General features: G+C 46.4%; 1 protein-coding gene across 2 annotated transcripts in view; it reads left to right on the forward strand.

The window, feature by feature from the left end:
* Positions 1-25,975, forward strand: part of Pde6a (phosphodiesterase 6A) — a 61,633-nt gene that overhangs the window by 17,595 nt on the left and 18,063 nt on the right. For both annotated transcript variants that reach the window (XM_051163381.1, XM_051163383.1), the window contains 12 exons: positions 2,351-2,415; positions 5,750-5,816; positions 8,010-8,057; positions 8,501-8,650; positions 9,120-9,263; positions 12,304-12,369; positions 13,279-13,425; positions 14,530-14,637; positions 17,241-17,350; positions 18,947-19,034; positions 19,183-19,283; positions 20,129-20,236. In XM_051163381.1, coding sequence (XP_051019338.1) covers positions 2,351-2,415; positions 5,750-5,816; positions 8,010-8,057; positions 8,501-8,650; positions 9,120-9,263; positions 12,304-12,369; positions 13,279-13,425; positions 14,530-14,637; positions 17,241-17,350; positions 18,947-19,034; positions 19,183-19,283; positions 20,129-20,236 — 1,202 coding nt within the window. The remainder of the gene's footprint in view (positions 1-2,350; positions 2,416-5,749; positions 5,817-8,009; positions 8,058-8,500; positions 8,651-9,119; positions 9,264-12,303; positions 12,370-13,278; positions 13,426-14,529; positions 14,638-17,240; positions 17,351-18,946; positions 19,035-19,182; positions 19,284-20,128; positions 20,237-25,975) is intronic.

A 25,975-nucleotide genomic window follows, 5' to 3' on the forward strand; every position in this document is an offset into this window, starting at 1 on the left:
TATCATGGAAAAACACCAAAGCATATGTAGCTTGTCTTCAAACCGCCTTATTTCCAGGCACCACGATTTGGCCACCCCAGAACTGGTGGATCTTTCAAAGACCCTGGTGTCACAGAGTCCACTGTTTAGCAGAAGGTAACAAAGGTGCTCTTGATGGCCTTAGTTTGGTTTTCCAGAGTCTGTGAATTCATACATGAATGTGGCCTTGAAGGCCACACAACAGCTGTACTGTGTAGAAAAGGCCCTATTTGCTTAAAGCACACTGATTCTAGTTTACTGCTCTTTCTGAAAGCAAATTGATTCTCCCACAGGCTCCAGGTAAAAGAAAAAAAAAAAAACCTGACACACTAACCAGACCTGTTAGACATGATAGGAACTTTTCTGAAGCGTCCCCTGGCAACTGCATTTGGCATACACTGTCCTTTATGCTACAGCAACAGTGGCCACATGCTCACCACTCTACAGCAGCCTGTGATGCTCAGCTGCGATGTTTGAGCACCATTTCTTCTCTCGTCTTCTTTTAAGACAAGGTCTTCCTATATAGCCCAAGCTGGCCTCAAACTTGTAGTGTCCCTCCTGTCTCTTGTTTACTGACTGCTGGGATTACAGGTGTGACCACTATACTTAGCGGACCAGAGTCTCTTTATATAGCTCAGGTGGGCCTGGAACCCACAGTCCTCCTGCTTCTGCCTCTGAAAATGCTAGATTTACAGGCATGACCCGCTATGCCCAGGTGCTTTACAGTACTTCAACTTACAGTGGGTTTATGGGGCTGTACCCCGCTGTGTGTGGAGCAGATGCGTGCAGTGTTTGTTTAGTCACTTTCCCTGTGACCGGCACGATCAGGTGTGGCCTGCTCAAGGCTCCTCCATGTTTCCTTTAGGCTGCACCTTGTGCTGAGTGATCCCTTGTTATTAAACAGCAGTTGGCTCTGTCTGTTTTGAGTGCAAATGCTGATGAGGAATGATTTGCTGTGTCATTTGGGCAAGTAAAAAACCATCATCTACTGAGCACCAACCATGAGGCAGACTGATAATTCATTTATGCAAAGAAAGTATCCCCCCATATATGTATCAAAATTGTATCAGAGCCCAGGCCACCCATATCTTTGATCCCAAAATGCAGAGGCAGAGGCAGGGGTGGGGGTCCAGCCTGGTCTACATAGAGAATTCCAGGCTAGCCAAAGCTACATAGTGAGACCCTTCCCAAAAGGTCAAAACAAACGAACAAAACTGTATCAGAAAAACCAGGCCTATGAGTCCACTTACCACATGAAATGAGTGAATGAGTAAGTGAATGAATGAATGATGCAACTCTGTACTTAGATCATATAAAATAAGTCATCTAAAGCTGGGCACTGAAGCATCCTCCAGCCCTTTATCAGACCATACTGTGCACCAGCCGTGGAATCAATGAGTACTGAGCTCTCTGCTCTTCAACTCTTCTATAACATGTTTTACACACTCACACACACACACACACACACCATTGTGTGCTGTGTAATACATACTCTGAGAGTTAACATTTATATCTAAAATTGGATTGAAAAAAACCTGGGACTGCCAAAGGCCACAAACGCCAAGTGACATCAGTAGCAGTTGGTGAGTTTAAGCCAAGGAAATTGACATGGTTATGAATTTGTTGCTATTCAGTAAATTCCAACATTGTAGAAGGACTTAGGCATGTCAGGCTATGTTTCGGACATAACCTGCTCACGGTGTAGGCTGGACTTGCCGCAAGGCTTTTTAAAGTAATGTGGCTGAGACAGGTGGATGTGGCAGGCAGACTCGAGAACGTTTTAAGCTTCTTCCCTAAGTCACACAGCTAAAGGGCTTCTGAGCTAGCAAGGGGCCAAGCTCTGTTGCTGCCTTATTGTCTCACTACACAGTGGTTCTTCCTTCTCCTGCATCTTGGTTCTCATCCATGACTTGGTTGCTAAGCTGCCCATTGTACTTAGGTATACAGGGGGCCTGATAAGGTAGTGAAATTTTCCATAGAGAGCAAGAAGAGTGGAGCCACCTGCCAGCTGGTTCTCTGAAGGTCTATGGCCTTCTATGACCCTCTATGAGGGTCAGCTGAGAACAGTGAGCACTGAAGGCAGTCGAGCTGTCCTTCAAGGAAGCTAGGAGCAAGCTTGGTACTCCTGAAAAGCAGGGGGCAGATGACAGTGAAGGACAACGTAGGGGTGTCATGTCTTAGGCGTGGGTAAAACTTCATGTGTTCTTTTCCCTATTTAAAAAAAAGAAAGAAAAGAAAAGGAAGGAGAAGAAAGTATCAGGCTAGTTTCATGGTGCACTCCTGCTGAGGCTCTGTCTGCATCACTCAGTGTGTGATTTTCCTCTTTTGCCAGGAAATTAACTTTTACAAGGTCATTGACTACATCCTGCATGGCAAGGAAGACATCAAAGTAATCCCGTAAGTTTCGCCTCCAGACACACACACACACACACACACACACACACACACACACACACACACACAAAATTTCACCCATACTTCCCACATCTTCAATCTGTGGCTCCTGAAATGAACTCTGATCTAACCTCAAATGACCATGCCCCTGGTTGGAGACAGAGAGCCTGGTGGTGGGGTCAGGGAGACACAATAGACTTACAAGGTGGTGGAACCAGGTCCCCAAAGAGGAAGAGCTTGCTCAAAGACTCAGCATGCTGTGGTTATGTGCCTAGCAGGTAAGAGTCCCAGTCTCATAGCCAGTGTTATGAGACAATGGCCACCCTCCCCAACCCAATAAGAAAAGAGACAACGGTCTCAAGTTGAGGCTTTTCAACCACAGAGCAAAAGCAAGAAGCTGGGAAAGAGAGAGACTCTGGAAACACTGAGTCTTGAACCTACCAGGGAAGGATGCTGCGGGTGCCTGCAGAGGACTATTTTAGGAGAAGAGACATCACAACTCCCTTGGGATAGGCTTGTGCTGCATTCGTTAACAATGTTCTCCGCAGCTTCTTTGATGTCTTCCTATCTCCCAGAATCCCTCCTTGCACCAAGAGCCACACCCAGAACTGTACCTGGAGACAGGCTCCTTAAAGGGCAATCAGGCTCTGAGAGAGCCACACCTATAGGCGCTGCTGCTCTCTCCCCACAAAGCCGCAGGTCACCGCTAGCCAGTACTTCATCCACTGAGCCATCTCTCTAGCCCCTTTCCCAGTGTTTTATTAATGTAGCCCAGCTCACCAGGCTCAGACAACAATTACCTGCTCCTTCCTCCTAACCCTTTCCCATGCTGCCTGTTTTAGGCTTGTTGAAAGAGTTCTGTTTCTAATGCTAACATCTGAATCGACTAGGATAGGCTGGGCTACACTGCAGCAGTAAAACCTTGAGACTTACCATATGAGCAACCACCCTACTACTCATCCACTGCCAGTTGGGGTGTGTGGTTGGGACCATCTAACAGGGATTGTCATCAGGCAGGGCCCCAAGCCCTATAAAACAGCCACCGTTTTGCTTCTTGCAAGATTCACTGATATTGTCAGAGGGAAGATAAATCAACCAGATAATCTAGTTAGGCGACAAAGATTGCCTGGCTGGATAAGAAGAGATCTGGTCTCTCTGGACACCTGTACACGTGGCATGCACTTAAACAGACACACACACCCATTTCAAAAGTTAAGTCTTAAAAGATAACATATTCAGGTGGGTGGTGGTGGTGCACACAGTTGGGAAGGCAGAGGCAGGTGGATCTTAGTGAGTTTTAAGCCAGCCTGATCTACAGAGCTAGTTCTAGACATCCAAAGCTACCCAGAGAAGACCTGTCTTGAAAAACACCCTCATAAATAAATACATATTCATCTTCATATTCTACTGATCACATAGATCAGCCATGATTCATTGCTGGAGAGGATTATGCATCTTATACTAAATCAAAAATAAGGTAGAGGGAATTACGGAACATACCTAGGACACTGGTTTATAATATTATAAAGTGTAAAAAAAAAGTCACAGTGTAAAATGAGATATTTATGACACAGAGAACTGCCTCAGATCAATCCTGCAAAGAAATCTAAGTCAATGAAAAAGGCCCATTACAGGAAAGTAAGAGAAAGACATGAGTAGGAAGTCTGAAAGGGCAACCCGTACAACACATTGGTACAAAGACCACAGTGATGCCATTCTCAGAACCTACCAGAAGGGCTATAAATCAGAAGTCTGAACTCACTGTATGTCTGAACATACTCCTGATGGGGCGTAAACTGTACAATTACTTTAGAAATTAAGAATATATACATCTTACCACCCAATATTTCTGAGACAGACACTACAGTATACAGAGCTGAGTTAGCGGTGCTGTTTCACCTAATCACAACCTGAGATAGGAGGAGGAGGCAGCAGCATGCAAATAGGTAAATTGTGCTACTGTCGCAAGAAGGAAAACTACACAACATGAAAAAGAAGCCAAACAAAAATAATAAGCATTGAATAATCCCATCTACAAAACAAAACAAAACAGGCCAATCGGGTTAGAGACTTACGGGAGCATAGCCAGGTGGTAGAAAGCTGAAGAAAAGCAACATAATTAAGCTAGAATGATACTTCCTCAGGGTTAGGGAGAAGGCTGTGGTTGAGAGGGGCTTCCAAAGTGCTGCCTCTTCTTCTTTTGACTGGTGTGGGATTTCTGAAATGCTCACCTTCAGGGGTGTGGGGGTGTGTGTGTATGTTTGTGTGTGTGCGTGTACACACACATGTGTATGCACATTCTGAGGCCAAAGGAGAACATGGCGTGTCCTCTATCACTCTCTCATTGAACCTAGAGCTAGACTGGAGGCTAGCAAGCCCCTGGCATGCTCCTGTCTCTATCCCCGCCCCCCTCCAGTGCTATGGTAATGGGTGTGTGAAGGCACACTCAGCCTTTTTTCATGGGTTCTAGGGAATCTGAACTCAGGTCCTCACAATCATGCTTTTATCCTTTGAGCTGACTTTCCAGCCCAATATTCACTTTCTAATGACTTGATGGTGACTGTTTTTGTTTTTCTGTTGGTTGCTTTTTTTGTTTTTTGTTTTGTTTTGTTTTCTTGAGACAGGGTTTCTCTGTGTAGCCTTGACACTCCTGGAACTGGCTTTGTAAACCAGGCTGGCCTCGAACTCATAGAGATACGCCTGCCTCTGCCTCCCGAGTGCTGGGATTAAAGGTGTGCAACTCCAGACCTGGCTCACGATGACTGGTATGCATTTTTCTGTGTCTATTTTTTTCTTATAATAACTAAGCAAAAAGTAATAAAGGCATGTGTCTCCAAGGAAGAGGCGCATTTCCAGGTGGTTTTATACCAATACATGGTAAGGAGGCTATGGTAATTCTGGGTATATACATCTTATGGGACCGCTGACATATATATGGCCAGCTGTTGACTGAAGCGCTGTTATGCAGCGCATAACTGTAAGCTCAGGAGCTGTCTTATTGCTTCTCCTAGAAATAAGTATTAAAGTATCAGTTTTGTGCTTAGTCCATGGCAGGAACTCACCACCTCAACACTTCTCGAGAAAAGATGGGGCATCTGCTTTGCTCCACAGTCAGTAGTGATCCGTGGAATCAATGTTTGGATGGTTCGGCTTCATGGGCAATCATGAAAATGTCCTACTTGTGTCTCTCTTTTCCATATTTGAGTGCACAGTAGATGGCTAGCTAGCCTTTGGGGCTGAGGTAGCTGTGGTGAGTGGAAGCAGAGGCGGAGCCAATGGAAAGTGAGGAGGCACAGACCCTGACTTGAAAGTCACTCTTTGTCTTTGGTCTTTACAGGAACCCACCCGCTGACCACTGGGCTCTAGTAAGCGGTCTCCCAACCTACGTAGCTCAAAATGGTCTGGTAAGTGATATAGCTCTGAGGGGAGAGACTTTGAATCAGTGGGGCAGCAGAAGGATTTTCAGTCAAGAGAGTGAGAAAAGTGAGGGTTCGTGCAACTCTTTCAGAGTGTCTGTCTTTCTAGTTCGCTCAGCAGCTGACAAAAAGAAAGAGTAGATCGCTGACATTGCACAGATGTAGAGAGTTCTTACATGGGAAGGTAGATAGTATCCCTGACAATAGAAACTTGTGCAAATATGTCAGGGACAATGCCATGACTAGGTGTTCTACTGGGCTTTCCTGACACTAAGAACCAAGCTCTTACACCAGATGAAACTGCTGTTCCAGCCTCCCCCTCCAACCCTCATATTTAGACCAAATCAATGTCCCACCAACTCAGGGTTGATGGTAGACTGATAGTATGTTGTCTCCTGTGTCCCAAAGCAGGGCCATGTCTCTTAGCCACACATCACACCTATGTGCTGTTTTGGCCTGAGGCAAAACAGTCCATCGTGGTAATAATGAGGTGGCCAGGAAGCCAAAAAGAGAGAGGGAAGTGAGGTATGGCTTCCACTATTCCCTTCAAGGTCATGCTCTAGTAAGTAGAAGAGTGCCTGCTAGGCCCACTCACCTCTTAAAAGTTCCTACTTCCCAGCATGGTCTCATTGGTGACCAAGAGTCATGTTACCCATGAGACTTTGGGGACCTTCCATATCTAGACTTTATGACATGCACACTTAGGTGCAAGAGGTTGGGAGCAACACACTGTACGTGCTTAGTGCCACTGGAGCATTAGGTCTGAGCCAAGAAGACAGGTTTCAAGGCTTGAGAGGGAGGAAGAAGCCAGCTTTAGTGGGCCTTGGATGTCACCTCAAAGGCTGGGATGTCAATCCACAGTTTACTCGAGGCAGACTGAGAAGGGCACAGTTCAAGTAAGAGGTAATAAGAATCTCAAAGAAGGGGTCAGGGGGTGTCGCTCCAATGGGAGACTACTTGCCAACATGCTTGAAGCTCTGTACTTCATTAATCCGGGTGTTCTAGTCCACTTCTGAAGTAGTGAGTTGGCATCTAAATGAGACTCTCAAACAAACAGAGGAAACCCAATCTCAATGGAGGCTGACAAACGCAGGCACTAGGTACTGACAATGATTCAGACCCCGGTTAAATGTGCCAATTGAATACAACTTCAACAGAAACGAGATGCAGAAAAGGAGATACAGACTCAGAGCTCATATGGAGAAGGCAAAGCTGGCAGGACTTGCTGAGTAAGCCAGAGGGCAAAAGGAGAGATGGACCAAAGCTAATCTCTAGCTTCTAGATGGGCGGGACATCACAGCTGATGAGCTGGGATATACAGTGATGAGGCACCTTCTGTCGAGAAGAAATAGAGATGTTTCTTCAGGGCACGTCCAGCAGGTGGATGAAGAGACAGTTTTGATCTGAAAGGGAGAGTAGTGCAGAGATAGAGATGGGACGTCTCAGGGTCAGGCAGCACTGGGAACCTGAGGGAGGGTGCATTCGGTGCAACACTGGGAGATGCCAGGGTTTCCAGAGCAGGTGGCAGAGGAAGAGGATTCTGTGAAGAATGATCAAGAGAGGCCTGAAATGTTTGGAGAGCCAGGAGAGGCAGTGCCATGGTAACCAAGGAAGCAACGTGACAGATCATATGTATGTAGTAACCCAGTGATCTGGTAAGGGAGAAGCAGGTGTCCCACCACAGCATGAGGACCTCGACAGACCTAATAAAACAGATTTGGTAGCAAAGTGAGATTGAATCCCCCAAAGAAAACAGCGTACACGCACGCGCGTGCACGCGCATACACACACACACACACACACAGAGCATGAGCACATGCACACAAATGCACTAATACATGCACGCACATGTATTGACACAAATGCACACATCTACCAGGACACCCAAATACTTAACAAAAGAGCCACACAATGGGATACTATGCCATTATTAATAATGACAGCTTAGCTTTTCCAAAGCCTAGAAATGCCTCGAGAGTGTAACAAACAGAAGTAAAATCTGCCAGGCGACCTTTCTATCAGGCAAACTCGGTTACTAACCCTGAGCCGTTTTGAATCTGTCCACCTGCTGAGGACAGTGCACTGCTGTGGGAAGGACTTGTGTCCTGACTAGGGAGCAAGGCTTTCAGGCTCTTGCTCAGCTCTGACCAGCTGCATTATTATTCCCCTCCTGACTTGCAGATCTGCAATATAATGAATGCGCCAGCAGAGGACTTTTTTGCATTCCAGGTAAGCCATTTTTATTTTCCCTCTTAACCACAGGACTTTTTTCTTTCTCTCTCCAAAAAGAGCACTAGGCTTTGCCGACTTTCTTGGGAAGCAGGCTAACTAGTGAAAATTTGAACCAAGTTACACGCTAGTAGAAGAGGGAGAAGGTGCTAATTGGGTGAATTCCAAGGTCCCTTCCAATTTCAAAACATATGCATCCTTCCATTTCTGATGCCAGGACCACAGCTTAGGCTACTCTCTGCCTGGGATGTTTCTGATCCTGGCTTCTAACACCCTGCCTGGCACATGTCAGCCCTAACATCTCGAGGGTGGCTGCGGGGTGGGGACCATAGCTCCCAGCATAGGGAGTTCACAGTATTGGTAGTCCCCAAGTCCATCCCAGTTACCTATGCAGCACGGAAGCCGGAAGCCGTGGAGCCTGCAGCCCTGCTGTTCTCTTGTAGAAAGAGCCTCTGGATGAGTCTGGATGGATGATTAAGAACGTGCTTTCCATGCCGATCGTCAACAAGAAGGAAGAGATCGTTGGCGTAGCCACGTTTTACAACCGCAAAGACGGGAAGCCCTTTGACGACATGGACGAGACCCTCATGGAGGTGTGGGGTGCCGGGCGGCCCTTGGCTGCTAGGATTCACCATCCACTACCTTCAGGCCTGGCCCCCAGGACTGTGTAATGGGACTCTAGCGTGCAGCTTCAGGACCACTGGGAGGGATGGGAGGCCATAATCTCAAGGAGCCTTGAGAGCCACTCTCTCCATGACTCCTGCTCACTCCCTGCTCAACACACTTCACTTTTGGGAGTGGTTTTAGATTTACATCAGAACTGATGAGAAAGCTCAGAGATCCTATGTACCTCCTGCTTGCTCACCACATTTCCCTTTGTGGTGTTATTATTTATAGATCATTTAAACTGCATTTAATCCATTATTTTATCACAGCCTGCCTGCCCCGCCCAGCTTTGCAAACCCACTTTATAGTTGAGAAAACAGAGGTCTCCACAGTCTTGCCCTCCATCAGCATCAGGATCCGGGCTGCCGCCACCTCTAATTCTTTCCTTCTTTACAGTCTTTGACTCAGTTCCTGGGCTGGTCAGTCTTAAACCCTGACACCTACGAGTCCATGAACAAACTTGAAAACAGGAAGGATATCTTCCAGGATATTGTAAAATATCACGTGAAGTGTGATAATGAGGAAATCCAGAAGATCTTGGTGCGTAGCTGCCTCCACTTGTTTCTGCTCTGGTAGAGTATACCATGGTGCTAGCCTGAGGCCAGGTGCGAAGCCGATGAGGCATGAGTGGGCTCAGTCCTGTCTCTCCCACCTAGTACAGAGATGTGACAGGCCTCAAAGCTGGATGGATGGATAGGTGAGGACCAGAGAGTAAGTAGCCAATAATGACTGCCCACGAGCAATATCTCTTGTGTGATCACCTCTGTCTTGGGACTTCACCCTGGCTTGATAACTCTATAGGCCGCCCCCCCCCCCTTCCCCTTGGGCTCAAGACTGACTTGGCACTAGTGACATGGGTGGCCAGTCTTAGCTCTTACTCTGGCAGGGAAGCATTATCTGGCAAGCCTGTGGATCGGAGGGCATTTCTCAGAGCCTTCCTTCTATAGCGTCACTCACTTAAAAGACTCACACATTTCGAGGAAAGCAGTAGTTTGGGGAGAGTAGGAAACCTTCCCATAGTTACACCACTTTGTAATTTAGTGCTAGAGATGTGGCTCAGTGGCAGAGTGCTTGCCCAGCATGCAGGAAGCTCGGGGTTGGATCCTGAGCATGGCATAAACTAAGCATGGCAGAACAGACCTGTAATCACACACCTGACAGACAGAGCACACTTGTAATCACTCACCTGACAGACGGGGGAGTTCAAAGTCATCTCTGGTTGCATAGTGAGCTTGAAGCTAGCCTGGGCTGCATAAAATCCTGTCTCAAAACAAAATACAGTTCACACAGCAAATTCCCCTTTATGAATATATCCGAGGCTTTACATGCATTAGCCAGGTCAGGGGAGCAGGGAAGAGCTTCTTACCTAGTACAGATATGAAGAAACTGAAGCCCCAAAGAGGGAGGGAACCTGGCCTCAAATCACCTAGTATGAGACGACTTCTCACTTAGCCTCTGTCAGGAAAATGAACTACTTCTCTGTGATCTTTCCTAACGGGTGCCTCGGGAGGTGGTGGGTACCCCATCAGGAGAATTGTCCAGTTAGAAGCTGAGTACTCAGATATCGGGGTGCTATCGTGAATGAAGAACTGGATACGTGAGGATCAGTGGTTCATTGTTCCTGGGGGGGGGGGGAGGCATTAAATGAATCAAGACCCAACACATTGAGCTAGTCAAATGGCTTGGGATATGACACCCAGCTGAATCCCAAGAGCTTGGTTATACACCTCACACCCAGGCCAGTGTTCCCAGAGGCCTCTCATTCTCTTTTCTCATCTCCTTCCTCTTCCCTTCTTTCTTTTGTTTTCTGAGGCATAAGTAGTCCAGGCTGGCTGGTTCTCCTGTCTGCCTTCCAGTGCTGGGTTACATGTGTGTTCTGCCATGTTCTGCCTCAGGCTTTTCTTTTCTTTCTTTAGATAAGGACTCACATAGCCCAGACTAGCCTCTGTAGTTGAGACCGACCTTGAACTTCTGATCCTCTTGCCTCTACCTGAGATCAAAGGTGTGCACAACCATGCCCAGGTTGTGCAGTATACCAGGGCATGCTGGGTAAGCTCTCCACCATGGATCTATATCCCCAGCAAAAGACCAACTCTTTTTTTTTTATTTGTTTGTTTGTTTGTTTTTCAAGACAGGGTTTCTCTTTGTAGCCTTGGCTGTCCTGGACCTGCTTTGTAGACCAGGCCGGCCTCAAACTCACAGTGATCCACCTGCCTCTGCCTCCCAAGTGCTGGGATTAAAGGCATGCACCACCATAGCCCGGCAAAAAGCCAACCCTTAATCTCAGAAGATGCCAGAGAAAACCCGATTATTTCTTATCTATTAGTGGTTAATTCATAGGAGAAACACCAAGCTTAAATGAGATGCCTTATGGTTTGCTTGACTCAGGCCACCATCATCTCAGTCAAATGGTGGATATGTGGACTAGAAGAACACATAGCCCCAATGAGCCAGTTGGAAGTTAACAGATTTCACTCTGGATCAAGAAATCAGAAACAATTAGCTGCGTCCTTTCATCTGGCACAGGGGAAAATCGGCCCAGAGAGGGAAGGAGCTTGCCTCAGGTCATACAGCGAATGAAAGAACATAGACTTTGGGTTTTACAGTGGAGTACCTTGGCAGGTGGGGGGGAGCGAGGTATGCCGCAGAGATCATATCAAGCAACACATCTCTCAACAGATTGATTGGGGCACACAGAAAGAGTCAGACAGATAGAGCAAGAGAGAGTAGCCTATGGTGGCAGGAACTTTTTAAAAGATTGACATAGCTGCTGGCGCTGAGTTGCTGAAGTCAGGCTGGGGGAGCGCCTGATTTCTAATAAAGTCTATGGCCCAACCATCATTATTCTCAGTTAGTAGTAACAATAAAAATGCAAAGAGCAACATAATCTTGTTAGTACTACACTATGATAATTTGCATGCTTATTTCAGTTGTACTTTTGTTCGGTCAGAGACGGCTTTACTATCTAGCCTGGACTTATCTTTACAGTTTACATTGTCCTTAAATCTAAGACCCCCCTGCCATAGCTTTGGAGTGCTGGGATTGCAGATGTGTCTCACCATGTCTGGCTAGTTCATATATTTTGTTTCAAAACAAGGACCAAGCATGGTAGAGCATGCCCATAACCCTGACGCTCGGGAAGCAGAGGTTGGAGGATGGAATGGTGCAGGCCAGCAAATCTGAGCCAGCCTTACATGGCCAGCACAGCGGGACTCTGTCTCAAAAACAAAATCCTGGAGGGATGTAGCTTGATACCAAGGCACTTGCTAGGGCTGCCTAACACTGGAAAAAAAGAAAGAAAAGAAGGCTGCACAATCACATGATCAGTTATGGGCATTCATTATCTCCATGTAATAGATGAAGGACTGAGAGCCAGGCATTCTGTAGCACAGCTAGAAAGTAACAGTCTGTATCTGAGGGTAACCCAGGGCTCGTTTGTCAATGAATGCTGAACAGCAGCCTCTGAGCGGGTGCTTCTGCTGGAGGAAGGAGCACAGCAAAGGTGGAGATGTGGACGTCTCCTTGGGTTCTTGAGGCAATAACTTATTGCATTTTTCTCTGCTGTTTTGGGGTCCGGCAGAAAACCAGAGAGGTGTACGGGAAAGAGCCTTGGGAATGCGAGGAGGAGGAGCTGGCTGACATCCTGGTGAGCAGCCTACTGTGTGGCTCGGGCATCCCTTCACCTTGGGTGGCTTCCCTCAGCAGGCCTGGAGGAGGGCCCCAGGATCACACCATGGTTTTTGTTTTAGTTAGGGCTTCATCGCTGTGAAGCGGCAACATGATCACAGCCACCTTTTTAAAAGTTTTATTTGAGTAATTTATTCAGATTACATCTCAATTGTTATCCCCTCACTTGTATCTTCCCATTCCCCCTCCCTCTCTCTTCCATCCTATATCCCTCCCTTAGGTCTGTGACAGAAGGGGACCTCGTCCCCCAATATAAGATCACAGCCTATCAGGTCTCTTCCTCTGAGTGCCACCAGGCCTCCCTGCCAAGGGGAAGTGGTCAAATAGGGGGCACCAGAGTTCATGTCAGAGGCAGTCCCTGTTCTCCACACAATTGTGGAGAATGTGCTGTCCATTGGCTAGATCTGGATAGTGGTTCTAGGCTTACTGCATGCATTGTCCTTGGTTGGTACAGTAGTTTGAGCTGACCCCCCTGGGTCCAGATCCGCCAGCCTTACTGGTCTTCTTGTAGGTTTCTAACCTACTCTTATAAAGGACAACATTTAATTGGGGCTGGTTTACAGTTTCAGAGGTTTAGTCCATAATCATCATGGTGGGAAGCAAGCAGTGGATAGGCAGACATGGCACTGGACAAGGAGCTGAGAGTTCTACATCATGATCAGAAGGCAGCCAGGAGAACACTGTTTTCCACACTGGGAGGAACTTAAGCACAGGAGACCTTAAAGCCCGCCCCCACAGTGACACACTTCCTCCACATCTTTTAATAGAGTCACTCCCTATGGCACAAGCATTCAAACACACGAGTCTATGGGGTCATACCTATTCAAACCGCCACACCCCTTAATCACTGGACTCTATTCCAATACAGCAAGGAGAACTTCCAGATGCTGAGAAATATGAAATCAACAAGTTCCACTTCAGTGACCTGCCCCTCACAGAGCTGGAGCTGGTGAAGTGTGGCATTCAGATGTACTACGAGCTCAGAGTGGTGGACAAGTTCCATATCCCGCAAGAGGTGAGGTCCAGAGCCGCTCACCCTTTCCTCACTCTGCAGCCCCATCTAGCACAGAGCTCATCGTGTAGTGCAGCCTAGCCTTGAACTTGTGGCTGTTGGTCTGGTGTCAGCCTCTAGTTCCTACCACCCCCCCTTCCTCTCTGGCTTTAAAAGAATTGCTTGGTCTATAGAGCATGTAGTGTGTGGACTGCATTTGGGATTCATATTATGTACCTAGGGCCTGTCTGGTCCTCTTTAGAGAAGGAACTGCTCTTCTGGACCAAAGGCTCTGAAGCTCTCATGTGGGTGGGAGATAGTAGTTACATCCATGGAAACAGTCTCATTCACTGCAGGATTCCTTACAGAGGTGCATCATGGGAGCAGGTGTATGAAGGCTAGGGGTGCGTAAAACCTCCTAGACTTTCATTTATAGTAGTGGTTTTCAAAGTGTTGCCCCAGACCACATCAATACAACTCAAGACACTGTTAGGCTGGCCATATGTTTTACACACCCACACACCCCACAGACCCAGACACATTAGTGTGTTACCAGCTCTAAGGAATCTGAAACTAACAGGACCTCCAGTGGTTCTGAAGTGCACCCCAGCTTGAAACCCATGGAATTGCTGCGTGTGGTGGTGCACACCTTTAATCCCAGCACTCAGGAGAAAGAGGCATGCAGTTAGCTATGAATTCGAGACCAGCTGGTCTACAAAGTGAGTCCAGGACAGCCAAGGCTACATAGAGAAACCCTGTTTTGAAAACAAAATAAAACAAGTCCAGGACAACCAGGGCTATACAGAGAAAAACAAACAAACAAACAAACAAACACAAACAAAACAAAAATAAAGAAGAAAAGAAAACCACAGGATTAAATAGTCTTTTCTGTCAGGCACATTTAGGAATCACTGATGAAGCACAGTCTGTGAGAATGTGGGTTGCTCATGGTCTCCTTGTCTCTAACACTTGCATTCACACTGTCGTGCTTTCCCGAAGCTTCTGAATCTGAGGTTACGTCCCCCTCTCTGGGTTGATGATGGGGTTGGAGAACTTTGGGTCTCCTGAGGGAGGTTCCAGGCACCTGGGCAGGGGCATGCTGCCTCACTGTTGTGTGTGTGTTCACAGGCCCTGGTGCGCTTCATGTACTCGCTGAGCAAAGGCTACAGGAGGATCACTTACCACAACTGGCGGCATGGCTTCAATGTGGGGCAGACCATGTTCTCCTTGCTGGTGGTATGGAGGCCTGTAGGGTTGGGTGAGGGGGCTAGCCCACTTGGTAGCCATGGCATGGCTGCTTTTATTTATTGACTTTTAAGAATTGCAAAGTTCAGGCCAGGCAGTGGTGGCGCATGCCTTTAATCCCAGCACTCGGGAGGCAGAGGCAGGTGGATTGCTGTGAGTTCAAGGCCAACCTGGTCTACAAAGCGAGTCCAGGACAGCCAAGGCTACACAGAGAAACCCTGTCTCAAAAAACAAAATAAAAACAAAACAACAAACAAACAAACAAACAAACAAAACAACAAAAAAACCACCAAAAAACCAACTAACCAACCAATCAAACAAAAGAATTGCAAAGTTCTGTCTGGGAATGCAGCTGAGTGATAGAGTACTTGTCTCGAAGATTCAGTTCCTACCACTAATTTAAAAAAGAACCACAACCAGTCACTATGACTTTATATATGCAGTAGTGAATATGGGAAGGAGGTAGTCATAATATGCTCACTACTTGGCTATTGTTTTTGTTTTAACTATAGTAGTGTATTAAAGGTTAAATGAAGAATAAACACAACTATAAAAGCTCAAAAAAAAAAAAAAAACCACAAAAGTAATACAAACATAAAAAGAGGTACATGAATAAGCCGAGTGTGGTGGGGCAAGCCTGTAATCACAGTGCTTGGAAGGCCAGAGCAGCTTAGACTGCGCCACCAAGCAATACTCTCAAAACACAAACAGCAACAAACTCCAAGAATAGAGAGGTGTACAAATTCTAACAAAATTTCTTTCTTTTTGTAACACGATCATCTCTAGAATGTTCTCAAAAAGTAGCTCTATACCCATTAAACAATAATGACTAGATGTCCTATTTCCTAGGCTACCTGACTCTATCTTCTCTCTGTAAAAACTTGACCACTCTAGATATTGCTGGAAGCGGAATCATTATTTGTTTTTTTTTTTGTGTGTGTGTCTGGCTTATTTCACTAATCATAGTGTCTACAAGATTCATCTGTTTATAATTTTATTGCTGCACAAAACAGTTAGATCCATGGCTATGGAGCCCATATATCCACAGATATAAAGAGGGCTGACTGTACTATATTTTCTCTACCCAACTCCCTCTTGTTGGATATGAAGGTTGGTTTTTAATCTTTCCCTCTGACAAACATAGCTACAATGTATTTGGGCGGCCTTGGTATGTTTGTGTCAATTATTTTTGACACGGGAATTTCAGAGCCCATTGTTCACATCAAAGGTGTTTCTCCATGTAGGTCACGCCTCAGTTCCATGCTGGGCTCATGCTCCTTGTCTGCATTCCTTCCCTTCAGGTCTAGCAATACCTGAGTGTGAGGACCTGGAAGCAGGAGCTCTGGCCAGGTCACCAGGAAGTGACAATGATACCACCTTAAATTTGGCTTTTCTTTCCGTCTCCTCCCCTCATCTTTCCTTTTTCTCCTCTTTATCTTCCCCCTCATCCTGTGTGTGTGTGTGTGTGTGTGTGTGTGTGTGTGTGTGTGTGTGTGTGTGTGTGTTGAAGCTCAGGCTGTTCTTAAATTCTCTATATAGACTGAAGATGACTTAGAACCACAGCAGGCAGGCATCACCCTGCCTGGCAATTTGGCTTATTTCACAAAGTCAGTGTCAGCTCTACAGAATCCTCCCTACCTTCAACCTCAGCACAAACAAGAGTAAAATATGTGAAGGAGCACAAGAGAAAATCCTTCCGAGTGTATCCTGACTGGGAGACCAGGTTTGGAAAGTCAGCTTTACAAATCTGGCCACATCAAAGACTTCATGATGACATAATGGCTGCAAAGTTTTCGATGATCACCACGTGCACCCCTTCCACCTTCAGGACATAGATACAGAGGACCAGTCTGGATGACAGGAATAGGGTCCTCAGTGTCCCTGTTACCTGGAACTGTCCCAGCTCTGTACTCCACAGCCTGCACAGAGCAAACCACTAGTCACCCCCTGGAACTGGAAAGAGAACGAGATCAGACCTGGCTGGGTAGAGTGTTTGCCTAACATGCATAAATCCCTGGGTTGGATGGATCCCCAGCGCTGCATAAACTGGGTGTGGTGGCACATGCCTATAATTTCAGCACCGAGGAGTGGAGGAAGCAGGCAGACCAGAAATTTAAGGTCATCTTCAGGTACATAGAGAATTCTAGGCCAGGGCCTACAAGATGGCTTAGTGGGTAAAGGTGGTTGCTGCTAAGCTTGATAACATGAGTTCTATCCCCATGAACTATATGGTAAAGGGAGAGAACCAGCTCCCAAAAGCTGTCCTTTGTCCATGTGCAACACAGGCACAGGCACACAGGCATGCTAGCATATGCATGCACACACACAGAAAGAGAGAGAGAGAGAGAGGAAAAGAGAGAGAGGGAGGAGAAGGGTGAAAGAGAGAGAGAGGAGGAGGAGGGAGAAATATAGCAAAAAATTTAAAAGATGAGTTCCAGGTAAATTTGGGATACGTGAGACCCTGTGTCAAAAACTAAAACAAACAACCAGACACACATACAGGCGCCAATCCTGCCCTGTCTGCCTATCGCTCTGCCTTGCTTCCATCCCACTAAGTGGTGGCCAGGTGACTCACACCTCTAATGTCCTTCCAGACAGGAAAGCTGAAGCGGTACTTCACTGATCTGGAGGCCTTGGCCATGGTCACTGCTGCCTTCTGTCATGACATCGACCACAGAGGCACGAACAACCTCTACCAGATGAAGTGAGTCAGGTCTTACAGCCCCCCCCCCCACTTCTCTCCTACCCTAGACTGGCTTACCCTAGACTGAGGCCCCACTGTTCCCAGCCCCCCACCTTTCTTGCACTTAGGATTTAGGCCAGTCCTATGGTAAATGGAGTAAAGATTTCCCAAATCCCAGAGTGTGGATATTGACTGACACTCACAAGGTACTTTTCTGTGATGATTGAGTCAAGAAGCTTGGGGTGTGACCCAAGATGGTCTCTGCAAGTCCAAAGGGTCCTGGTGAGGAGAAGGCAGGAAGTTAGGAAAAGATAAGATTCTATCTGTTGTCTTTGACGATGTCAGAAGGGCCTACCAACAAGGAATGTAAGTGGCCTCCAGGAGATGGGAAACGTGGGTGTTACCTCAGTCTCTTAATTGGGTTCCTGGTGCTGTGAGAAAATACAATGACCAAAAGCAACCTGGAGGAGAAAAGGGTTTATCTTCATCTTCATCTACATCTGCATCTACTTCCATCACTGAGGAAGTCAGGGCAGGAACTTCAAGGCAGGAACCTGGACGCAGGAACTGAGGCTGAGGCTGAAGGGCACTGCTTACTGGCTTGCTCCTCAAGCTTTCCTTCAGCTGCCTTTCTTACACCTCTCAGGACCACCTCCCTCAGGGTGGCACTCTCTCCTGTGGCTAAACCTTCCACAGTAATCATTAATCAAGAAAATGTGCCCACAGACTTGCCTACAGGTCAGTCTGAAAGAAGCATTTTCTCAGTTGAGGTTCCTTCATTCCAGACAACCACGCCTTTGTCAAGTTGAGGGGGAAAAAACTAAGTAGTTCACATGTGTTACATGAGAACACTGGGATTCCACTCAGGCCCACAGCCTATAGGACATTCCGAGCACTGGAATCCATGCTTTGCCACATTCTCTCACTATCCTAGATAGCTGCTCCAAGGATCATGTTACATTTTACACTATGGGACTCTGGGCGCTAGGCATAGCACTGTCAGGTCAGTGTTCAACAAATATTTACTAAATTAGAAAAAAAAAAAGAAAGACGAAAAGAACAAACGAATGAACCAACATTTCTTTCTCGTGGGAATTCAGTGACTTCCCCTAAAACTTGTGTGTGTGTGTGTGTGTGTGTGTGTGTGTGTGTGTGTGTGTAGATATCTCTCTAAAATAACAATGTCTAAAGAGTCCATGACCCAGAAGAGCCTCAGTCACTTGTGACGAAGGCAGAGACAAAGTCGGGACATTTGACATCTGCTCCTCATCTTCCACTGTTTCATTCTTATTTTGTGCAAGACCCTTCCTGCTGCTTCTGCTTTAGCATCTGCCTACAGAATTAGGAGATGGCAGAACTGGATTATAATATCTTAGTCTCCATCTTGGCTATTCTAGATTGATATTCTCTTTCTCTTTCCCTCTCCCTCTCTCTCCCTCTCCCTCTCCCTCCCTCCCTCTCTTTCCCTCCTCCTCTCCCTCTCTCCCTCCTTCCTTCTCTCCCTCCTTCTTTCCCTTTCTCCCTCCCTCTGTCCCTCCCTCTTTCCCCTCCCTCTTTCCCCTCCCTCCCTCTCCCTCCCACTCCCTCTCTTTCCCTCCCCCTCCCTCCCTCATTTAGGTCACAGAACCCCCTGGCCAAGCTCCATGGGTCCTCCATTTTGGAAAGGCATCATTTGGAGTTTGGCAAAACACTGCTGAGAGACGAGGTACAGTAACCCCCAACTCATAGGAAGGCTGCATGAGCACAGACAGCCTTCTTGCCATTGGCTACGGGTGTCCATTGTCTGCCGTCATTTAGGGTGGCCACCAGAAGGAGAGCGACTGGCTCAAAGTGTGCCTAACTCTTTTCTTTAGAACTTGAATATCTTCCAGAACCTCAATCGCCGGCAGCATGAGCATGCGATCCACATGATGGACATTGCAATCATTGCCACAGACCTTGCTCTGTATTTCAAGTAGGTGCTTCTCCTCACTTCGGTATTAGCAATGGCTGTCGTAGCGAATGTCACAGGTTCTACTGACCTTCGTTCTGTGTCAGGCCCAACACATCATCTCTGCCAGGTGGATGTTCTTACACCCGTCTTACACAGATCAGTGATCTCTACTCTAGAGAGCAGTCTTTATCCCAAGGCCATAGTTTTCTCCATGTTGTTTGGTTAACTGTGTGAATTTAATAACTTCTCCATCTGGAACAGCCCATGTTAGTAGCCCAGCTGTTGCCTCATTCTTTTTCTTTCTTTCTTTCTTTCTTCTTTCTTTCTTTCTTTCTTCTTTGAGTGGGTGGGGTTCAAGATGGGGTTTCTCTGGGTATCCCTGGCTGTCCTGGAACTCACTCTGTAGACCAGGTTTTCCTCAAACTCAGATATTTGCCTGCTTCTGTCTCTCAAGTGCAGAGATTAAAGGTGTGTGCCACCAGTGCCCCCTACCCCATTTGTTGCCCTGTTCTTTTTTAAAAGTCACTTTACAGCCTGACCCCAGCCCCATCCTTCTTCTTCTCCCAGTCCCATCCTTACACATCCCTCTCTGCATCCCCCTTCTCCTTCTCAGAGAAGAGGAGGCCCCCAAGGGGTACCAAGGCACCCTTGTACCTCAAGTCACAGTAGAACTTGTTCCACTGAGGCCTGATAGGCAGCCCAGCCAGGGAAAAGGGATCCAGAGGTAGGCAGCAGAGTCAGTCAGTCCCTAGTCCCATTGTTAGAGGACCCATATGATGACCAAGCTGCACATCCACCACATATGTGTGGAGGATCTAGGCCCATTCTTACACTTGATCTCTTCAACAAACTGGTGTTTCTTTCAGGAAAAGGACAATGTTCCAGAAGATCGTGGATCAGTCAAAGACATATGAGAGTACCCAGGAGTGGACCCAGTACATGATGCTGGAGCAGACACGGAAGGAAATTGTTATGTGAGTCAAGGCAGGGTTGACACTCACCAGCCTGGGGTCCAGAGGGTGGGGGCTACATCCACAGCTCTCCCTACTCTCAGCAGGGCCCTGGGACACTTGCCACTTTAGAGGACTCTCAGATTTGAAAGCATGAAGCTGTGTCCAAACTGAATGACATAAGTTGTGACATATGTTTAACTTTTATTTTAGCACTGAAAACACAAGCCAGTATGCTGCTATTATTTTTATATATCTGCATACACAAAGCCTAATATTTGAAGCATTTCAATGATAAAATCAAGGATTTGAGTAGCAAAGTGATGCAGTGTTCAAATTTTGAACAAAATATATACTGATGGTAGAATACGAGTGCAAAGACCTGAGTTTAATGCCCAGAAAATATATTTTAAAAGCCAGACATAGTGGAGCTCCCAGCATGGGGAAGGTGGAGCTAGAGGATTTCTGGGTCTCACTGGCCATCAGGCCTAGCCTTGTTCAGGTTAAAGCCAACCAAACCTTGAAAAGCAAGGTAGATTGCTCCTGAAAACAATATTCAAGGTTGCCTTGAATACCTCTTAGATATACACAAATGCATACACACACACACACACACACATGTACTTGCACACACATGAACATACATGAACACACAGACACACACACACTTTTCAGCATCTGTCACCTCAGTACTCCTATGGTACATGGGTGGCAGGGACAGGAAAGTCATTCAGCAATTTACAGACTACCCTGGAGTATGCAGCCAAGCAACACCTTGCTTCAGCAAGGTGTTAGGCAAGAACTGATTCCTGAAAGGTATTCCCTAACCCCCACACCAGTGCTGTGGCATGCGTGTGTCCCCACTCATGCCCCTGCCCAGAGTAGCCAGGAAATTCTGAAGCAGAAGGAAAATATGGTAGTTCATTCCTAAACATGAGTAAGTGCCGAAATCGACAGGGCAGTTCTACTTTAAAGGACCTACATGTTCTAAAGGGAGATTTTTCTATCAGTAGAGAAAGGCATTCATTCATACATGGCCTTGGTAAAGCAGGGTGGCTACAAAGTTAAACTCTTGTCTCACTCCGATATATAACACTATCTTTGTTTGTTTTTGTTTTGTTTTTATAGACAGGGTTTCTCTGTGTAATAACCCTGGTTGTCCTGGAACTCTCTTTGTAGACCAGGCTAGCCTCGAACTCACAGACATCCACCTGCCTCTACCTCCCAAGTGCTGGGATTAAAGGCATGCGCTACCACATCCAGCTTGAACCTAGAATTTTTAAATAATGGGAGGGGGAGCAGTGGGAAAATTAAAAGAAATAGTTTCAGAATAAATTTTAAGTGAGACTTAACATTCATAAGCTATGAAAATAATTGGGTAAATTTGACTATTTGAAAAGTAAGGGGGGCTGGAGAGATGGCTCAGCAATTAAGAGCACTGACTGCTCTTCCAGAGGTCCAAAGTTCAATTCCCAGCAACCACCATCTATAATGTGATCTGCTGCCTTTTTCTGGTCTGCAGGTATACATGGAGGCAGAGTACTATATACATAATAAATAAATAAATAAATAAATAAATAAATAAATAAATTAACAACAAAAGACATGAGCCACAAAAAAAAGAAAGAAAGAAAGAAAGAAAAAGAAAAGAAAAGAAAAGTAAGAATTGGGCTGGAGAGATGGCTCAGAGATTAAGAGCACTGGTTGCTCTTGCAAAGGTCCTTAGTTCAATTGTGAGTAACCACATGGTGGCTCACAACCATCTATAATGAGATCTGGTGCCCACTTCTGGCATGCATGCACACATGTAGGCAAAACACTGTATAATAAATAAATAAACAAATAATCTTAAAAAAAAAAAAGAAAGAAAGAAAGAAAAGAAAAGTAAGAATTGCCAGGCGTGGTGGTGCACGTCTTTAATCCCAGCACTTGGGAGGCAGAGGCAGGCAGATTGATGTGAGTTCGAGGCTAGCCTGGTCTACAGAGTAAGTCCAGGACAGCCAAGGCTACACAGAGAAACCCTCTCTCAACACACACACACACACACACACACACACACACAGAGAGAGAGAGAGAGAGAGAGAGAGAGAGAGAGAGAGAGAGAGAGAGAGAGAGAAAAGAAAATTAAGAATTTGCACAACACACACACGCACACAAAGCTAAAGACAGAATTCAAGTGACAAGCTGAGGGAAAGGATTCATAATACTTGTAACAGAAAAGCAGCTAATTTCCACAGTCAGTGTTAATACCATTCAAGAAAATGGCTAAGTCAACAGAAAAAAGACAAAAGGCACACACAGATGCTTGCCAAAAAAAGGAATAGCGTGGGCTGTAGATGAAGACGGTGGAGCACATCCATCAAACTGAGAGAAGTCCAAAACAGAACTGCAGAGAGAGGCAGGGTTTTGCCCTTCCTCTTGGCAACATTCTGTGCTGGCCAGAGCAAGGGGAGTGGGCAGTCTCGTTTACTGTGTTGGGAGGGCAAATATGTGTAGTCTTTACAGAGGACAATCGGGCACTACTACCCATGAAGCTGGGACTGCAAACTTGAGAGGACACCTTCGCTGTTTTCAGAAAGAAGTTTTCCAGTTGAGATAAAACTGAAGCGGGGGCATGGAGGTGGGCGGGGGGGGGGGGGGGAGAGTGGAGAGCGGGGGGGGGGGGGGGCGGGAGCAGGGAGCCAGGACAGAACAGGTGAGGTCTATTCTAGCCCTGAGATCATTGAAGTGCTTTTCCTACTGTCTCAGTGAAAAGTCTGTGGCTTCTGTCTGTTTTTGTTTCATGGTGGCTTTGTTTGTGATAGCGCCAATCTCTTCGACAACCACATCCTCATTGCCCACAAGTACAGTTCACTCCTCTTCCGGCCAGACTGCACATTTCCCCATCCTTCTATGCTTCCCTTCGTTCCCAGTTCTCACTATCAACCTGGATAAAAAGTGTCCAACGATATCTATGCCACGGGCTGAATAGTATGTAGGCTGTCTTGAGATTTCCTCCATCAAATTAAGTAGAAAATTACTATTAAATTCAGCCCCAGTCTCGGAACACAAAGTATTTGTCAGACAGAATGCAGATGACTTACAATCTGATTCCTAATAGAGACGTCACTTCCACCTGGAACCTTGTGAACACTGTCTGTGCTGCCTATCTTCTGAGTGTCGATCAGAATCCCCCACTGTGCTTTGCTGACCTACTTACTGCCCTGCTTCTCCAAACCCAAATGTCTCTCAAAAACCAGTTCCAGGGCTGGAGAGATGGCTCAGAGGTTAAGAGCACTGACTGCTCTTCCAGAGGTCCTGAGTTCAATTCCCAGCAACCACATGGTGGCTCACAACCATCTATAATGTGATCTAACGCCTTCTTCTGTCATGCAGGCAGAGCACTGTATACACAATAAATACATAAATCATTTTTTAAAAGAAAGAAAAGAAAAAGAAAAATCCAGTTCCAGAGGCTTAAGAATGACATTTTCAGAAGTTACAGAAATTCCATCACCCCTAGTACCAGTTTTCTGTTCTGGTTTCTCTTGTGTGGCTTTGACCAAGCAAACTGAGAGAACAATTAAAGGCAAGGAGAATAAGGCTTTAGTTTGTTTTTTGTTTTTGTTTTTTTTTTTTTGAAACAGGGTTTCTCTGTGTAGTCTTGGCTGTCCTGGACTCACTTTGTAGACCAGGCTGGCCTCGAACTCACAGTGATCTGCCTGCTTCTACCTCTCGAGTGCTGGGATTAAAGGTGTGTGCCACCACGCCCAGTGAGAATAAGACTTTAATCCTAGAAGATTTGGGAGGCAAAGATGAGATAGTAGGTAGTTCAAGGCCAGTCTGGACTACCTAATCAATTTGAAGCAAGCCTGAGCTAGATAGCAAGATCTTGCCTCAAAGGCACCGAAAGGGGAAGGCAGTGTTCTGCACAAGCTCTCTTGCTCAGACCTGGGCACTTGGGCTGAACACTATGGCTTCTTCACGTCACAAAAGAAAGGATGCAGTGAGGCTGAAGGGGAGGGACTCTGAACAAGGCACAGTGCCCAAGGACGCATACCTTTTGCCTCCACCTCCTAATATTTCCAGAACTTCCAAAGGAGGACTACCAGCTAGGGACATAGGAACTTGTGAGAGACACTTACTTCATATCCAAACTGTAACGCTGTCAGAATTGCAACAACCACTGCTCTGACCCAGCAGCTCCACCTCTGCTTTCACCCACGTGTGCACCAAAGGGTGTATCAAAATCATTGCCATGTGATCTCTAGTCACAGAGAGGACTGAAAACAACTTCCACTTCCACCAATTAGAACCCAGGTTAAAGGCTTTCAGGGCTTTCCCACAACGCAGTATATCGAATGGACTTTGCAAAGAAATGTAGAATCAAAGATATGTTTAGTTAAACAAACAAATGAAAACCATGGACAGGACTTTGGTTATGGTAAAAGCCAGGCGGTCTAACAAGTAGTTTCCACACTGAGCCCTCATCTCCTCCAGGGAAGTCAATGCCTTCCATGGCCTGTCTGGGCTTGGGAATCAGTGTTCTCTTTCATAATGCTAATCTTCCTGAACAAGGCAGGGGCTTAGTAGGCAGAGGCATCCCACCCTTCTCCCAGTTAAAGAGCACAGGCACATTCTTCCCTTTCGTGAGCTGCCTACAGCACTTTGGCCCCGGTGCAAGATTCTCCACAGAACAGAGCAACTATCTGAATACGGACATGTTACAAACATGTGTGTCTTCAAAGCCCCTTCTGATTATTACAGGCCCGAGAAAGGGCTGCAGGCCTTCTCTGTCCATAAATTCTGAGGAAACAAAACAAAACAAAACAAAACTCACTTCCCTCTATATTCTCACAAAGAACACTATTGACACAGAGTGTGCAGGTTTGTTTGTTTGTTTGTTTTTTTCCTCTGTGGTCCCTTGCTGGGCATTCTACAATGGAGTCACTGCTGAACTATTATCTGCCTGGAGTTAGGGTCAAATCCAACAATTAAGAGCTCATTCCTCTGAGATATGCTTCTCTCTCTCTCTCTCTCTCTCTCTCTCTCTCTCTCTCTCTCTCTCTCTCTCTCTCTCTCTCTCTCTCCCTCCCTCCTCTCCCTCTCTCTCTCCTCTCTCTCTCTCTCTCTCTCGCTCTCCCTCTCTCTCTCTCCCTCTCTCTCCTCTCTCCACTCTCTCCTCTCTCTCTCTCTCTCTCTCTCTCTCTCTCTCTCTCTCTCTCTCTCTCTCCCCCTCTCTCTCTCTGTCTCAGAAATGAAAATCAGGGTCTTGACACATGCTGAGGGGATGGCACAGCTACACCCTCACCCACGTCTTCCTTTCCAAGTAAGTGTGGCATAGTAACATTCTCCTGCCTCCGTTCCTGACGCAAATCACACGTCTAGGCTTCTTGTATTTCTCACAAACATATGAGTCAGGCATCCTCATGACTTCCTCAATTTCTATGATTTTCCATAATGGCTCATAGAATTCTGGGAAATCCCTCACTTACGTCTGCCACTTTGCGTTAGAGGATGGAACAGCTTTGGCTAGGTAACTAGATGGAGAGTGTGTAGAAGCAGCGTGGAGACAGGTACCCTCTCATCTTACAGCTGCCCACTAGCCTGGAAGCCCATCCTTCAGCTGTTCAAAAGGGGTTTTTGCCTGTTGTTTGTGTTTGTTGTTGTTGTTCTGAGAGTCTCACTATTAGCCCTGGCTAGCCTGGAATTCTCTATTTAGACTAGCCATTCCAGCTGGCCATGCTGGAACTCACAGAATCTCCCTGCCTCAGCCTCCCGAGA

This window comes from Acomys russatus, chromosome 20 (genome assembly GCF_903995435.1).
Source record: "Acomys russatus chromosome 20, mAcoRus1.1, whole genome shotgun sequence".
Taxonomy (NCBI): Eukaryota; Metazoa; Chordata; class Mammalia; order Rodentia; family Muridae; genus Acomys; species Acomys russatus.